The sequence below is a fragment of the Colletotrichum fioriniae genome, assembly GCF_027942845.1.
Source record: "Colletotrichum fioriniae strain IMI 355084 chromosome Unknown scaffold_1, whole genome shotgun sequence".
In the NCBI taxonomy this organism is placed as follows: Eukaryota; Fungi; Ascomycota; class Sordariomycetes; order Glomerellales; family Glomerellaceae; genus Colletotrichum; species Colletotrichum fioriniae.
In genome coordinates this window covers 3,873,058-3,890,051 of record NW_027076837.1, presented here as the reverse complement: position 1 = coordinate 3,890,051, position 16,994 = coordinate 3,873,058, and the positions used below count along the sequence as shown (strand labels likewise).

At 52.2% G+C, this 16,994-nt stretch overlaps 3 protein-coding genes across 3 annotated transcripts; 2 read left to right on the top strand and 1 right to left on the bottom strand.

Moving 5' to 3' along the window:
- Positions 1-6,403: 6,403 nt before the first annotated feature.
- On the top strand, positions 6,404-11,119 carry TRM6 (tRNA (adenine(58)-N(1))-methyltransferase non-catalytic subunit trm6; the record flags this gene model as incomplete). Its single annotated transcript, XM_065756090.1, has 8 exons — positions 6,404-6,619; positions 6,748-7,080; positions 7,329-7,572; positions 7,852-8,049; positions 8,114-8,539; positions 8,609-8,694; positions 9,161-9,273; positions 9,334-11,119. The coding sequence occupies 8 exons, from the start codon at positions 6,404-6,406 to the stop codon at positions 11,117-11,119; spliced, it is 3,402 nt and encodes a 1,133-aa protein (XP_065615330.1).
- A 263-nt stretch (positions 11,120-11,382) lies between these two features.
- Positions 11,383-12,148, bottom strand: ARC18 (subunit of the Arp2/3 complex; the record flags this gene model as incomplete). Its single annotated transcript, XM_053195364.1, has 3 exons — positions 11,383-11,562; positions 11,618-12,013; positions 12,143-12,148. The coding sequence occupies 3 exons, from the start codon at positions 12,146-12,148 to the stop codon at positions 11,383-11,385; spliced, it is 582 nt and encodes a 193-aa protein (XP_053047334.1).
- A 1,692-nt stretch (positions 12,149-13,840) lies between these two features.
- Positions 13,841-15,415, top strand: N0V96_000975 (uncharacterized protein; the record flags this gene model as incomplete). The annotated part of the gene is made up of 2 exons (XM_065756089.1): positions 13,841-13,848; positions 13,948-15,415. 2 exons carry the CDS (start codon positions 13,841-13,843, stop codon positions 15,413-15,415), a joined length of 1,476 nt encoding a protein of 491 aa, XP_065615329.1.
- Positions 15,416-16,994: the final 1,579 nt, after the last annotated feature.

The following is a 16,994-nucleotide window of genomic DNA, read 5'->3' as shown; positions in this document are numbered from 1 at the left end:
TTCTAGTGTCGTTGGGTATTGGAATATGAAGCAGTGAAAGATTCTCTTGGTGAATGCAGTTGAATGCAGTCGACTGGGATTATCTCCAGTCTTCAGCATGGAATGAGATTAAAAGATCAAGTTCTAAAGCCATCTCAATAGATGCTGACTATCTCATAATCTCTTATCCCCAATAACCCATCAGTCACAAAACGTGCAAAGACCTCGTCCTTCCAACGTTTTTACGACGTTTGGAAAGACAAAACAGAACTTTCCCGATATTACTATGTATTTTCTTCCTTATATATTTGCGTATAGCTTGTGATAAGGCTGGATGATGCCTTGTCTGTGTAGAGTTTAATAATTCAAGCATAGAGTGTGGGCCGCGGCCAAGGCGGCCCGTAACACAAATTATTGAAACCGTTGACTGCTCGACTTTGCAACCTTGAACAGCTTCGAGAGAAAGATCTTCTTTGGAGTGTCAATTCAAGTAAGGTATTCTATATTGTGAAGTATTCTATATTATGAAGTATTCTATATTACTGCTCCTTTGATGGCGTGCATGCCCTCACCCCGATGTCTATTATCGTGTGGCAGCGTAGCCCACTGGCTTGAGTTTACCTGCGTGAAACTCAATCTGACATATCTCATTTATAGGTATTTCATACTCTGTAGGGGAATACCATAGATTATCTACTTGGTACTATCAACTCACAAAAGTCACCGCGGAGAGCGGGTGTTGGTACGTGTTGAAATAGGAGAGAGAACCTTTCAGTTGGCCGACTCTGTGCATTTGCCGAGGAAGCAAAGACCATGTTGCCCAAGGGGGCTTTCATTAAGTAGCTACGAAGGTCAGACTTGGTACACCACAATGAAGTCAAAGAGTTCGATCAAGTCCAACTATGGCCTAGCCTTCTCGAACCATTGGTCACTTTTAAGGCTAAAGAGTCACAAGCAAAACTTCATGCAAACAGGAACGAAGTCATCGAGCGTTCATGCGGAAGTCCAACGGTCTGGCCCCGGTTTATGCCCCAGAGCAGAAACGCGGAAACATGGGCCCCCATGCTCGAAACAGCAATTTTCGTATTTTATACGAGAAAAAGACGAAATCCGATTGGCAGCACTGTCGGCCCCTCGCCAGTCCGCTAGACCGCTCGCAGCAGGGGACCAGTTGAATTCGGCGGGGAGCTTCGCCGAGGCATGCAAGCTGTGAAACAGCTGCAGCTGACGAGTGACGAAGTGACGAATCCGACTTTTGTCCCGACAGAACTACTGCATGCAACAAAGTTACAACTATTAATTAATCTTCCACTCGATCTCGTGCGGGATCCTTGCAGGATATAGGATTCTCAAGGAATAGATTCACAATCGATTGTGTAAACGCCTTTGGATCTCGACTCGAATAACTTCTAACAATGCCAGCCGGAATCGCCCAACTATTATCCCTTGCTCCCGGAGGACCCGGACCCCAGGCCCCTCTCGGAGCTTTACACCCAAGGGTGGGGGCTTCCAGCACAAGCATCGATCCTAACCCATGCGCCGCCGCGACATTTTCGGCGCCATCGCTGCTAGGAGCAAATTTTATTTCCTTGGAAGCCTCTCTGGTCACAAACTTCAGCGGGCCAGTACCTGCAGAGTGGAGATTCTCTCAACCTGCCGTCGAAATACACAATGCCTCCTTCTGCAATATCACCGTGTCTTACACTCACCCTGGCCATAGTGACGTTGTCGATGTCGAGACCTGGCTGCCATCCAAGGATTGGAACGGGAGACTCCAAGCTGTCGGAGGTGGGGGGTGGCGTGCTGGCAGAATGCTTCTCAGTTATACGACTATGGCCGGTGCTATCGCAGATGGCTATGCTACGGTAACCACTGATTCTGGACTTGGAGACGCCATGGGGCCTAACTCGTGGGCTCTGGTAAGTCCAGGTAACTCAAATCTGTACGCATTGCAGGATCTTGGGTCGCAGACTTTGTATGACGAGGTAAGTGGACATCTTTAGCCGTGTTGAGGCACAGGCTTCGCTAATACGTTGGAACCTAAGGCAATCATCGCCAAGCACCTCATTGAAAATTACTACGGCAGGGAGCCTTCATATTCGTACTGGAATGGTTGTTCCCAAGGAGGTCGTCAGGGTGCGGCACTTGCCCAGCGGTATCCGTCGGTCTACGACGGAATCATCGCAGCAGCCCCAGCGATTAATTGGGCCGGGGTCCTCATCAACACCATGTGGCCGAGGGTCTATATGGACGTCACTGAGCAGTATCCTCACCCTTGCGAGCTGCAACAGCTCACTGCGCTTGCTGTTTCTGCTTGCGATGGGCTTGATGGAGTTAAGGATGGACTTATCGCCGACACAAATGCCTGCAAGAGCATATTTGATCCTCACGCCTACGTCGGATCAGAGTTCCCATGCCCATTGACGGGAAAGTCGGCCAAAATCAGCGCCACGGCAGCCGCTGTAGCGAATGCGATGTGGACGGGCCCTTTCACGGCTGAAGGCGAACCAACATACCTGTATGGTTTGGAAATGGGCACCGATCTAGTGTTTGGTGCTCAAACTAGCTGTACAGAAGATGGGAAGTGTACGGGAGTTCCCAACGCCGCTGTCACAGTGTTGTTGGCCTACTTTATTGGCAAAGATCCCGCGATAACTACCACTAAAATATCTTTCAAGGAGTTGGAGAGAGCATACCACTCTTTCAGACAACAGTATGATGCTTACCTAGGGACTGATGACCCAGACCTCTCATCTTTCCGCAATGCTGGAGGCAAGATGATCACTTTTCATGGCTTGGTAAGTCTCCAGAGATCATAACTATTACATGTACAGCCCCCATGTACCTGTCAGTACGGACTAACACAGCCTAAGGCCGATCCGACTATTCCGCCGAACAACACACTGAACTATTATAAGGACGTTCTGAATCATCAAGATGATGCACAAGACTTCTATAGATATTTTCCCGTCCCTGGACTGGGGCACTGCTGGGGAGGCCCCGGTGGCGGCCAGCCCATCGCGTTATTTGATCAGTTAAGGTCTTGGGTCGAGAACGGGACGGCCCCTGAAAGCTCTCCAGTGACCATCACAAAGCCGGACAATACTCATGAGAGGCAGATTATTTGCCCGTTCCCAAAGAAGGCAGTATACAACAAGACGACGGCTGGAGACCCGGCAGGCTGGTCATGCGCTGTATGAAGAAGTCGGTGGGCTCGTCGGGATAAAGAAGAGTTATGAGAGTCCTTTATCGGATGGACTTCACATATTGACCTTAGGCTTCAGCTTCAGAATTTAAATTGTCCTGCTGTATGTACACTCCATGTTGCACTCATACAGGCGCGTATGTATAGATCCTAGCGTAAAATACGAAGACGAGATAATATAATTTAGTAATCAGCCTCCTGCATCAATAGCGAGTCATCACGAACGCATCCTGAAGTGCTGAATACCCCAAGAGGTCAAGCCAGGTATGGCCAGAAGGGGGCGCTACGGTCCACTGAGGCAGTGCTAGGCAGGAGAGTTCATAGTGCCCCGTAGGGCCTTAATCAGTGGCACCCCATGTGGCCCCCCTTGAATCAATCCACCATCCTAACTTCAACGCCCCCTCCCCCTTCCTCACTCATAAGAGAAAAGTCTTCAAGAAGCCTCGAGACCCGCCAGTCATTCACATGTAGCTTGCTCACCTTAGATGGCAGCTAAGCTTAGGATACGTCAACAGTAATGAGCGAAGCGGACGCGAAGAGTGCAAAACACGGAGATCCTGGCTGTACATGTACGACATGCCACGTTACAAAGAGGCGATCACATAAGAAGTCCCGTAATGGGTGCAAAACCTGCAAGAGAAGAAGAATAAAGGTATGAAATGTGAGCCTGACCTTCAACTTTGATACTAAATCATACACCAGTGTGATGAAGCCAAGCCCCAATGTGGGCAATGCTCGAAAGCTATCATAATCTGCGACTTTGCCGCTTCAGCATCATTCACAGACCTCGTTCCAACTCATGATATTAACGTCGAGAACGTTTCTCATGAAAACTCGCGGAGAAGGGGGAGACCGCGGAAAGCTTGGGATACGGCATCCAAAGGGCTTAGTCCCCAAGAACTCTTCGAATCACCCGATAGCCTGATATCCAGGTCAACCGACACAGCTCTCGTAGTCACCCAGAGCGGGGAGCAGCAGGGACAAGTAGCCTCGGATCCTCCTTGGATATGGACCGTAGATGATCTCGAGTTGCAGCACCACTTCTTGACATCTGACGATCTTACGCATTCAAATTCGCGGCTCTGGCGTGAGAAAGTCCCCCGTCTTGCCTTCACCCACCATTACGTCCTACATCTGCTTCTCGCAGTCTCTGCACTACACTTATCCAAAGAGAAACAGGACTCTACGGAGTTATCTAGATACGAGCAACTCGCCGACACCCACTACGCCATAGGCCTACGCCAAGTGATGGCCATTATGCCCACATCGAATAAAGACTATGCTGGAGCGCTTTACATATCCACTACGCTTGTTTGTGCATATGCATTCGCAAAGAAGCCAAGCCCAGAGCACCTCTTGATAGTCTCAGAGGGAGAAGAAGTGGCATGGTTCGAATTGCTTAGGGGCGTTCGAATCGTTGTTACAACAATGGGATGGGACGCCATTTACGCCGGAGTCCTAGGTCCTCTTCCGGCTGCTGATGACGAAACGTCACTCCCAAAACGAGGTCCCACAACCCGACCAGTCCAATGGGAGCCTGCCTTGAGCAGTCTTGCAGACTTGATTAGAAGCTCTGGCGATGCAGAAACGTCTGTTTACTTGGAACTGGTTCAACGCGTTTCGTCTTGCTTTGAGACAACTTTTGGTACAACTGCGAGGCCAAGACTTGATTGTAACGGCAAGATGGAGGTCATTATCGGTTGCATTTATCGTATCGATGATGATTTCGTGCTTTGTCTAAAACACAAGAGGCCCTTTGCACTTCTCGTCCTGGCACACTTTGTTGTCTTGCTCAAGTCACTCGAATGGATGTGGTACATAAAGGGGTGGGCAAGCCACATACTTCACGGCATTGCACTCATTTTGGGGCCTCAATTTCGACAACATTTGCGATGGCCAAGAGAAGAAATTGAGAGGCTTGGCAAGGATCGAGATCATCTCACTAAGGGAGAAACAGTATAAAGCCAGTTTAGGTCTTCACTGTCAGTCTTATTTGTTTCTCAGAAGCATCATAATGGTGGATGTCTGGTACGCGCCACCGGGATGATTTATTCTGTTACAAAAGAACCTTGTGACCAGGCACACCTCCTGTTATGAGATAGCGCGCAGTTGGTCCATAGTCGAGTCTACCCAGTTGCAGGAGACTTTTGAACGCCCCGCTTCGTGACTTGACGAAAGCCCCTGCTTTGCTGCTCAAATCAATAGTTGGAGCGTAAGCGCCGGACTTCGCAAGACAACTTGGATTTCCCTTGCATGAAATCGGCTGCCCGGATCGATCCGACCCAGGTATCATATCATTTGGCTTCAGTGATTCAGCCTTATCAACATGTTGCTCCCACACTTGCGCTGTCACAACCATCCAGTCATCTCATATTTCTGATTCGCCCAAAACTCCAACATTCTTCGGGGTTCGGCTGAGCCACATTGGCACTTCGCCCCCGATTCAGCTCCGGCCCAACATCACCTTCGATTGGGCAACTGCCTCGAGATGGTGTGAGCGTCAGCGTGATTTTTGAGGATAAACGGGATCTTTTGAATCCTGAAAGGGTAAAGGCCCCAGTGGCAGACAAGCGTGATGTCTTGACTGTCAGCATGCAACTTTCAGGTGAGATCACTAGTTAGAAACCGCAGAGCGACCTTGCGTTGCTGGCAGTCAGTCATCTGGGCTCTTGCTGTCATGAGGTTTGAACTAAAATCTTATGTTTCCTATAACCTCGTGCTTGAAATACGATTTGCAGGTTCGCTTGTGTTTGGCTATGAGAACCTGACCTAGTCGCCCGACCTTAAGTTCATGGCTTGCCGTCTTCCAGTCAATCTCGTTGAGACTTTCCCGTAAACATACACCCAACACTCAATCAAAGTCCAAATTCTCCGGAAACCGGCCCTCACCAGTCACTTGTGGCTTTCACACCCCCCTTTGCCTCTGCGGCAAGGCTAAGAGAGACTCCAGTCATTGGCGGTTGGCTTTAAACTGGCCGAAATAGCAAAGACTGAATCAGAGGCTCAATAGACCCGAGTGATCTGTCTGTCTCATTACATCAAACTAAAATCTTATTCCAAAAATTCCTAGATCTCGAGGTCGTCAATTCTTTTGGTAGGTCGACTTCGAAAGGCCAAACTTCATTTCAACGACAAACTTTCGACGGCTTGGACACCACTCAAAGCCCGGAATTGTTGTAACACTCAGTTCACCGACGACTAGAGATAGCGATCTGCAATATGAGCAAAACTTCCAGCATTGAGAGGGCGGCGGAACCGATTATGAAGCCTATTCGAGTTGCCGTCATCGGCGCTGGTGCTTCTGGTTTGGTCACAGCCAAGTACCTTCGTCAGGCTAGACAGTACTTCGGCGTACCCGATATCGAGGTCCGGATCTTTGAGAGGGAAGAAGGAGTGGGTGGTGTCTACAAGTACAAGGTCTACGAAGAAGCCGAGGTATGGCAGCCCATCAATCCTCCTTATCCTCGTACATCGTTTCATGTTGATATGGAAGGCTGACCTTGCATAATTATCTTAATCCGTGAATATGCTTGATAGCTAACAAAAGATCAAAAACCCCCTAGATGGTTTCGTCCAAGTACCTCACAGCGTTTTCGGACTTTCGTGTCCCAAAAGACCTCCCTGATTTTCTGCCGGTAGAGGATTATGTTCGCTACCTCGAGGGCTTCTGCGCCCAGTTTGATCTTTGGGACATTATCGAGACGAATACGGAGATTCTTCGAGTTTCTCACACGGCCAATGGCCACCGCGTCTTTTTTCGACGCTCTCAATGTTTGGAAGTTGCAGAGAGCCAAGATGAGGGCCAAGAAGAGGAGTCATGGGACTGTGATGCCATCGCCGTCTGCTCCGGTCTTAACAATGTGCCGTCCATCTCATACATCGAAGGCCTTGAGAACGTGAGACATCTCCACTCTTCCGAAGTGAAGGAGAGAACCCAGTTTGGGTCGAATACGTCTGTGATGATCCTAGGCGTAGGAGAAACGGCAATGGACCTAGCCCACCTGGCCGTGACTTCAAAAGCCAGGGAAGTAGTGATGTGCCACAAAGGTGGTTTCTTTTGCGCAAAAAAGGTACAAAGCTTATTCCTTACGCTTTGTACTTGCGATATGCTCGGTCTAGCATAGAACAATGCTGATGACTACAGGTTGTTCCTTTACCAGTTGTCATGCAGCTTTGGATGCCGGATCCTCACCAAAAGCCGGTCGACACAGCAATTGCGAGTTTCCTCGACACTGCATATCTTCCAGAGCGTCTCCAACACTCCAGTCTACTCTGGAGCGTGTACGACAAGACGTTCAAGGGTCTTCACCTTCTCTCAGGCGGGACCGCGGCTGGCCCGGATCAGTGGGTTGGAGAGATTGAGGGCGAACGCAATAACGTTGACTCCTGTGAGTATTTGCCCAACTAACAGAGGAGATGGTGTTCTCCCTTATGGACGAGTACGAATAGTCTATTTGAGTCAATGGCTGACTTGACTTGCAAAGTGTTTCTGGTCAAGTCCGATCGCGCTCTACCATATCTCAACGAAGGAAATCGGCCCAAAGACATTTTCTCTCGCATCAGAGCTTTTGTGATGAATATTGAGTTGAAGCCCACAGGTGGTAGAAAGATACTGACAGCGCCTTGGCCATCCGCTTTCCGGGAGGATGGGACTGTCGTGTTTCCAGACAGCAAGAAGCGTGAGCACGCTGAGGCGCTGTCTCAAGTCATCAAGCCCGACTTGGTGGTCGCTGCAACTGGATATGTGCGCCGATTCGATTTTTTGGACGACGATTACCCGAAACCCAATGAGCTGGATGTACGCGGGATCTGGAGGCGCGGAGAGATAACCGCGGGATTTATTGGCTTCGTACGGCCTGGCATTGGTAGGGCCCCGTTGGTTTTGGTTGTTATGGGTGTAAGTCTGCCGTGCTAACACAACTTATTCAGGAGCTATTCCGCCTCTTGCCGAACTACAAGCCCAACTATGGGTTCTCAACCTCCTCCGGCACAAATACCCTCAACGAATGGCGCTGCATGCTTCAGGTGCCAGCCAAGGAGAGTCTAACGACGATGCTATTCCTCACTATGAGATCGACTACGCTCTCAAGGCTCGAGGCGGACATGACTTGTTCAAGAGCAAGCACGGGGTTGAACAGGAGTCTTACGCATATCAGCTTGCTCTCGACATGGGCAGCGCGCCGACATTTTCTTTCATGTGGCGTCAGGGGTTTAAGGCGTTTTTCACATGGGCAATGGGATCAAATTTCAACACCAAATTTCGTCTCATTGGTCCATGGAGATGGACAAAGGGCGCGCTGCCTATCATGCGTGGCGAGCTGTTTGATGTTGTCAAGCAAACAGGGGGCGGTGTCTGTAAGTTGGTATCTCAGGCCTCGTGTGGTGGTAATTTCAAGCCCCTTGCTAATCAATCCTCGTTCTCAGTCTTTACGACCTACACCCTTCTCCCTCTCTATCTATTCGGTTCCCTGACTCTCCTTCTCCATGCCACAGCAGGTATTTTAAGACTGGTCGGGATGAAAGAACGGGCCAACAGAATGCTTGGTACAGGGAATATTCCACGCCGAGAGGGTGATAAAGTTAGTCTCTAACACGTACCAAATAAGTTGGTAAGACCGACCAGCATTGAAACCTTTCTTAATTTGAATAAAATACGCAAGTCGTTCGTGCGAGGTGGGCTCGTTTGGTTTCAAGGTGATATGTCGGGATTGATCTGGAAGTTAGGACATCTCTGCTCGCAGTGAGGAATTACACTGGATGTACAGGGGCTTCGTTCCAATGTTCCAGCGGCTGGTTGATCAAGTGCCCCGCGCGGGGTACCTGGACGGTCCGTTATTCTTGGTTCCTTGGGGGCTGATATCAAGCCGTTGATTGGCGGCGACCGAGTTTTCCGATAACGATAAGGCCGCCAATTGACGCTTCGGCCATAAACATTTTTTTTTTCTCGCGACAGCTTCGCCTGGACCAAATCTTTAGCCCGGTAAAGCCTACCCAGCCGCGACCATGCACCACCTCGTCCAACCGCACCAATGGGTGTCCCTGAAGCTGCTTTCAGAAGATACGAAGGTGCTACAGATTATACCTAATACGTGGGTTCCTAAAGCAGAGATCTTATGTGACGACAGCTGACTCTTTGTCTTTGCTTCCAGCACGATTTCACTGGGCAAACTCGGCTCGTTCCCTAGCAACCTTATCATTGAGCGGCCATTTCACATCACCTACGAGATCCAAGATAGAAGGGATGGCGAGAACTTTAACAGACTGCGAGTCGTTCCTACGAGCGAGATTCACGCCGACGCCCTGGCCGACTTGAACGCCCAGAACGCAGAGGAGGAGGGCACCACTCTCGAGAATGTCATTGCCGCCCCCGATGGCGCAGAGTTCGAACTAGTCGACCAGGAAAGCGGCAATGTCGTTGCACACTCACGACGCGAGATTATCGACGACGCCGCCCGCCAGACCTTGACCGCCGAGGAGATTGAGCAGCTAAAGCAGGGCAACACAGACGCCGGCAAGGAGATCATCGCGAAGCTACTGTTGTCGCATACCGCCATTGATCAGAAGACGGCCTTCTCCCTCGCCAAGTACAAGTTGCTCAAGACCAAAAAGTACATTCGACGCTTCATGATACAACCACTTGACCCTCTGACGTTGGGCAAGTGGCTCTTGGAAGAGAAGGATGCGGGAAAGGTGCTGGAGATGAGGGAGGAGATGATGGGGCTCTTGAACTCCTGGGCCAACGTCCATTTCGGCGGCGTATCCCCCACGGACAAGCCCGAGACTGTGACGATTGATGGGTCTGGCATGTTGGACAAGTCCGAGATTGGAGGTCGCTGGCTTGTGGTGGAGGACACTGGAGGTCTCGTTACCGCCGCCATGGCCGAGAGGATGGGCATACTATACCCCAAGGACCCCGAAGACGTCCAAGAAGTGGAGGATGCTGCAGATGTTGGCAAGGAAGAAGTGAATGGAGTCAAGCCAGCAGAGAACACCACCACCACCATTGACGCCGCGACACAACAGACACAGGAGACAAGCGCAGAGACTGCAGTAAAAGATTCGACAACAAAGCCCGAGGAGGCCACAGCTGATGCCACAATGACAAATGACGGCGAGACGACAAAGCCGCAACAACCTCGACGAAGACACCCGCCCCGTCGCGACGACTTTGAGGCCATGTTTGCCCCTACCAACACCTTGACGCTCATCCACCCCAATAGCCAACCGAATCTCGCCCTCCTCAAATACTACAACTTTGACAGCACAAATCCAAACCCGCCTTACCCGCTTCACCCACTCGCCACCAATCTATTGCCCATTTCATGGCTGCAGCTTTTGGAGCCCGAGGAGGACGTCACATACTCAACACCGCCCCCCGAGGTTTCGGACGAGGAGCTGCACTCGTGGAAGGCTAATCGGCGCGGCAACTACCACCGGAAGCGAAGACGTTGGGCGAGAACCCGCTACATTGTGGACTCGACGCGCGCTGGTGGGTTTTCCGGTCTCGTTATCGCCAGCACGATGGACACGGTGTCCATCCTTCGTCACACCTTGCCGCTCCTGGCCGGTGGAGCGCCGATTGCCGTCTACTCGCAAAGCATCGAGCCGTTGACGGAACTGGCCGATTGCTTCAGTATTGCCCGCCGCGCAGGCTGGTCGTCAAATCCCCCGGCCGAGGCAGCTGGCAAGTCTGTCCAGGAGTTGGAGCGATGGGAGGGTTCAGATGATTTCCCCATCAACCCCACTCTGCTTTTGGGCGCCAATGTCCAGACAAGTCGCGCGAAGCGCTGGCAAGTTCTGCCCGGTCGCACGCACCCCATGATGATGGGGCGGGGCGGGGCGGATGGCTACGTTTTTACGGGTTGGAAGGCAGTGCCGGCGGAGGGTAAGGTCGAGGCCAGAGGCAAGTTCAAGAGGAGAAAGGTTGAAGCATGAACAAAGTGAGCAAGTACGGATACTGAATAGACGTGGACGCACAATCGGGTGGGGGTCATGAGGGAAGACGAAAGAGAAAGGAGACCCTCGGGGCATCAGAAGGCTTGCATATAGATACCCTAGCATCCTCTTATCGAAGCTTGGGTCTCAAGCTGTGATTGGAGTAATTGGCATCATCATATTGTCCTGGCCTATGCGCTCAAACATTTTTCCCCAACCAAGGTATTCCCTTGTCTCTGGCGATTCTTCTTCGACGACCCGCATCACAACGCCTTGCCCATGAACTTTCTCTTGGTGAAGCTCAGCCACCATTTGCTCGGCTTTCCATCGCCGCCTTCTTCGTACACACGTGCCAGTAACCGGACTGCTAGCTCTTGGCGGACCTGGGACATGTACTGGCGGAGTTGCTCCGCGTCTTGTCTATCGCGCGGGGGCTCGTACATCTACATCGATTGTCAATCTTGAGAAATAATACTGGACCTCGGGAGGCCGTCGTACCTGATTCAGGGGCCACGCCGGGTCGCCGGGGATGGCGAAGTTGGTATCGAGAGCCACGTTCATGACATCCTTGGAAGCATCACGCGCGCCGGCGCTAGGCTTGATCTTGGTCAGACAGTCACTGACGAACCAGATGCCGTACACCAGAAGGCGGTCAGCGGGGCCCTGAAGCTCAAAGTTGCGGAAGAAGGTGTTGGCGCGGAATAGGGCGAGGACTTCGTCGAGGATGTCGTAGCTTTCGCTGTCTGGGTCGGGAGACTCATTGGCGGGCAGAGGCGGGTTGGGGAAAGGAAGAGTATAGGCCGGGCCGCGGGTCTTTGTGCGCAGGGGCAGCAGCGGGAAGTTGCCTATTGTGCGAGGAACGTTCGGGTCGGCATTGAACATGGAGTTGTAGGCCTGGGTAGAGGTCATCGTCAGCTCGGTTCGGGCGGGTTGGGGAGTAGGTTGAATTAGGCGGGCTATGCTAGAGCCTCAGAGACAGAGAGAGCTCAAGCAAGTTATGGGGTGAGTGTTACATAGACGTACCGGCATCTTGAAGAATATCCCTGACCAAGCGATCGGTTTCGTATAATGTGAAGCTGGTCTTGATGAGGATTGGTCGCAAATGCAGTTGGGAGACGTTAACTGCACTGAAGATGGAGAGCAAGCAGCCGATGGTGGGGCTCGACACTGAGCTGACGGTAGCGACTGACGTCCACCTCACACTGCCACTCTCTGAATGGACCTTGTGGCTCCTGAGGCTTGACGGGACCTACCGCCTTATCTTCAGCCACAATTCTGATGGTGGGGTTGAAAAATGTGGCGCAGCACTCGACTGCCATCATTCCGTGCACGTGCCATTAAGCTAACTCATGTAGGCACACAAGGGATAGGAGTCACGGGAATGCAAGTCACGAGTTTGGGTGAATGATTTGATGACTCAGGCATCTTCAAAGCCATGCGCAGCCACAAAATCAATGACATGGTTCATGCCCGGTACGTATCGCTGGAGGGGGCTGGTGCCTAAGATCACATGACTTCGCACTCTCCGCGTGTCGCAGTTTCCCGGTTGCAAGCGGGCCAAGAGCACCAGGCAGTGGCAAGTCGCGCCCTTCGTGCCTTCCAAAGAGGTGTGAAGCCGAAATGGGTGCGCGTGTTCTGGCCCTTTTGGTGGCCGAGGCTTGCAGATTGGCGGTGGAAGAGGAAGGAGAAGTTGGAGTCGCGGGTGGACATTGAGCAGGCAGGTTGCAGACACAGGCAGGCACCATCGCGATGGGGGACGGGAATTGGGAAGGCACTGACAAAACGAACAGTCGTGACGGGTCAATAAGTCTGCACCTGCCCAGTTTTTGCCGCCACACCACGGTGACCACCACACTGGATTCTATCGGGTCTTCGGAGTACCGTTTGGCTGTTCTGCACACACACAACACACACATACACACACACAAAAGTGACAGCGCAACAACCAGGAAAATCGACGAAGAAAAGTTGGAATATTTGACTCGCGCACCCGCGTTTCACTGCCCCTCTCTTCTCCCCCCTTGTTCCTGCTGCTCTCTGTCTCTCTCTTCCTCTTCGGTTCTTCTCTCCAAGTCTCGTTTCTCTCCCCCCCACCGCCCACCGGGCGCGCCATATCCTGGACCAACAAGTCCCGTTTTCTCTGCGTAGGACCGTCCCATCTGTCTTGGACGGTAATACACCAAACATCCCGACATCCCTCCCGTATCCTTTCTTTTTCCTCTGCCTCGTGAGCCGACAGCGACGCTTAAGCCTCAAACCCTTGAAAGCGCCGTCGATCTCAACAGATTGCAGACAAATCGGTACCCAGTCACAAAGCACCACTTCTCTGACCGTACATCAAACTGCATACGGATATTCTCCGATCTCTCTGCGGATCCGGATCCTCTTTTCTCTCACTTAACAACGCGTCGCGCACCCAGTTGCGCCGACTGCTGTCCGCCTCACCGAGTCCGTCACAAAATCCACTGGCCATCCTCCTCCACCATTCCACACACCCCAAAGCAAACCAAGGGGCCATACTCCGTACTACCATCTTCTCCCCGTCGCGTCGGTGCCGCAAGGCTCCAAGCTCAAGGTTCAACTGGACACCGGGCCCAAGGCGCAACGCAAAGGCCCCCCTAAAATACCCATACTACCTTCGCAGAAAGAACCAAAGGAAGAGCGCCACAACCCGATGCTCATTTTAGAGTGAGACCCCCCAATCACTATTCCTTTATTGCCATGACCTCGTTGTTTTCCTTCCATCCACCTCGTGCCCTCCCACCCAATAATAGATACTACCTTCATTCCTCTTCACCTAGACCCGAATCATGTTGACAAAACCACAGATCGGTATTCAATAGCACCAGTTTCGCACGACAACTGCGCAACTTCTTCGACTCCTCCACCGCCAAGATGCATCTCCCCAGCAGCGCCCCGACGGCTTCGTCAATGTCCTCGCCCGAGCCCATTCACGCGACGCCCCCGACTTCGAGTCCTATTCCTGTCATGCCCTCCCCCGCCAAACGCAAAAGAAGACTTCGTGTCTTCAGGCCAGACGAAGGCTCTCTCTACGACCAGCTGTGGGATCATGCTGGACTCTCCCTCTTCGTTCGTCCCATCTGCTGGACCGAGCTACATGTCCAACTTCTCGACGCCAAGTTCGTTGAGCTCCCTCCATGCGACACGCCAGTCCCTCCTCCTTCACCACGCGGCGCTCCCGTCTCCCCGTCGAAATGTCACATGAAGCCGTCAGTTGCGGCCTCGACACTCAGCAGAGAACTTACGGCCATGCTCGCGCCCGGCTCCACGAGAACCTTCTATACAAATTCCGTCCGCACAATCATGTCCACCCTCTACCCCGGGAAGCTGTCGCGCACCCGAACACAGCTTGATTTGCACCTCTATTTTGGCGGTCTAGTGTATCGCGATGCCTGTCGCGTACAGGTTGCTTGGGATGCGATGCCCTCGCGCAGCGGCTCGATCGCCTCGTTTGAATCCGCGTCAACGCGCCCAGCCGAATCCTTCACTGTTGTGCCGACGGGTTCCACTGGTAGCGCAAGCAATATGAGCGGCGAACCAACGGGTTACGCTCAGTCGCAGCCCATCCTCGCTTACGTTGGCAAGATGCAGATCGCGGCGACGCGAAAGAACATGTACCGCGTGATTCAAGGACCTAACAGATCGTACAACGGACCGGTCGAACGTCTACAACAGTTGCGCTCCAAAATGTTTGTTCCCAACAACCCGACACATGACCCGTTGCTCGTGGGCATCATGTTGGCTATGGCGCAAAGAAGGTTTCACGGCGAGCCACGGCCGTCAGCGAATAAGTGGGTTCCCTCACGGCCCATGCCTACCGGACTAGGAGAGCCTGAATTTTACGATGTGGCGGTACAGCTACTCACAAACGACAACGAAACATCCGAGTTCATCGTGTATAAGGCCACGGTTACGGCAGCTCTACTTCGCAAGTTCCACGAGCCAACTAAGAACCCCCGTAAGGGGGCGAAAGGACACTTGCCGAGAGACTCGGAGAGGTTACATCCGAGGGTGGCATGCGCATCGAGTACACGAGAGTTCCTGTCTGGCCGATCCTCGGACTCAAGGAGAGATTGGGCAAGGCGCTCGGCCGGGACGTTGTGGGAGAGTTCGACGAGGACAACATCGAGACATGGGAGGAGGAAGCGGAGCGAAATCCCGACAAGCTCAAGCGGCGAAGAGATCGCGAGGCCCTCGTCGAAGTGTTTAACGGCAGCTTCGAGGAAGAGGCTCCAGCCGACGGTATGCCTCTCAGTGGGAAACGAAGATGTTTAGTTGACGAGGAAAGCGGGCAGGTGGGCATGGTCGTCTGAAGGAAGTTCACTGCCCTTGATCATTGCATAACGAAGCCACGAGGCGTTTTTGAGAGAAGCATTCATCGCATTTCTCCGAGGCCGCTACGGGATGCGGCCACGGCATGGGAACCATGGATTTAGCTCTGTTCATCGAGTAAATGGAGTTGTGGGATCAGCGGAGAGAATCAGGACTGATTCTTGACACGGATAGACGAGACGCATTTTGAACCCGGCATCGGTCAGAAGCACAAGAGTGTTTGACTTTTTTTCTCCTCCGGGAGATCCAAGTAAGAAGGGATATGTTTGCGATTTTTTCGAACGGCTGCATGGGTTGTTTAGGCAATAAGATGGAAAACTTACGTTAGATTCCCCGACACAAGCGAATAGTCCAGCCGACTCAGCCAGTGTCTGCGATCAGTGCTTTGCAATAAAATTAGTTTGCGAAGATGCCAAGTTCCATTGTCTGGCGATCATGATATTATCTAAAACATTTACGATGAGAGCGCCGCGGCTTTCCAGAGTAAGGTACGTTATCAAAATAACACACTACAAAAGATCCCTCGTGATGAGTTTAGGTAATCCGACCAAGACCGCGCCTCCAAAGGCGTATCATCGCGCCGACTCTTTTGTTCTCGCGCAGGACTGGAGGTAGCAACGCCCACTCGATCCACCTGAGTAGCGGCATTACTGTCTCACCCGGTACCACAGTCGGACAGTCTCTACCTGCTCGCAACCTCGGAATGTGTGTCATCACCGACCTCCTCCAGGCCGCCGACACGCAGCGGATGCTGCCGGGTGCCGAGCCAAACATTTTCTTTTTTTCCTGTCACTGCAAGTTGAATCCCACACCGTTTACATTCGCCCAGGTTCATTGGATCCTTGACACCTTCACGTGCTAGTAGACCAGAGACGCTCGCAACAAGATGAGTCTTCGCTCACACTCGACTTGGGGCGATGTGGTAAGGCCGAATCAAGAAGCGGGAAGCACCGCCTGATGCGAGCGGTCTCCGAGACCATGTCCTGCGTGTACAAGACGAGGGGAAAATTGAAGAAAAGACAATTGAAGGAAAGAGATTAACTTCTTTTTCTTCTTCGGCCGAGATGATTTCTCCCGAGTTTGCCTCGACCTATAAGTAACGCTCACCTTGTTACACATGGCTTCATTCCCTTTCAATCACCTTTCTTTGCTAGACTACCGCTCTATTCCTTCCTCTCCGTCCCTCCCTCTCCCTCCTTCTCTCTGCCTCGCTTTCTCACAGACACCTAGAACATGATGAAGATTTCTCTGAAACCAGCTCTGGCTGTCATTCTCTTCCTAGCTGGTCAGTCAGCAGGCAAGTCTGAGCAACATCAGCATGAACCTCGTGCTGCTCCGGCGGAAGTAGACGCGCCGGCCGGTACGTTCAAGGGACGATCATTCGGCTCCGTCGATACTTTCTCTGGCATCCCCTATGCAAAACCGCCCACCGGACCGCTCCGGTTAAGACCGCCTCAGAGACTCAACTCCTCTTTGGGCAGTTTTGACGCGACAGGAACCGCGGCCGCATGCCCTCAGTTTC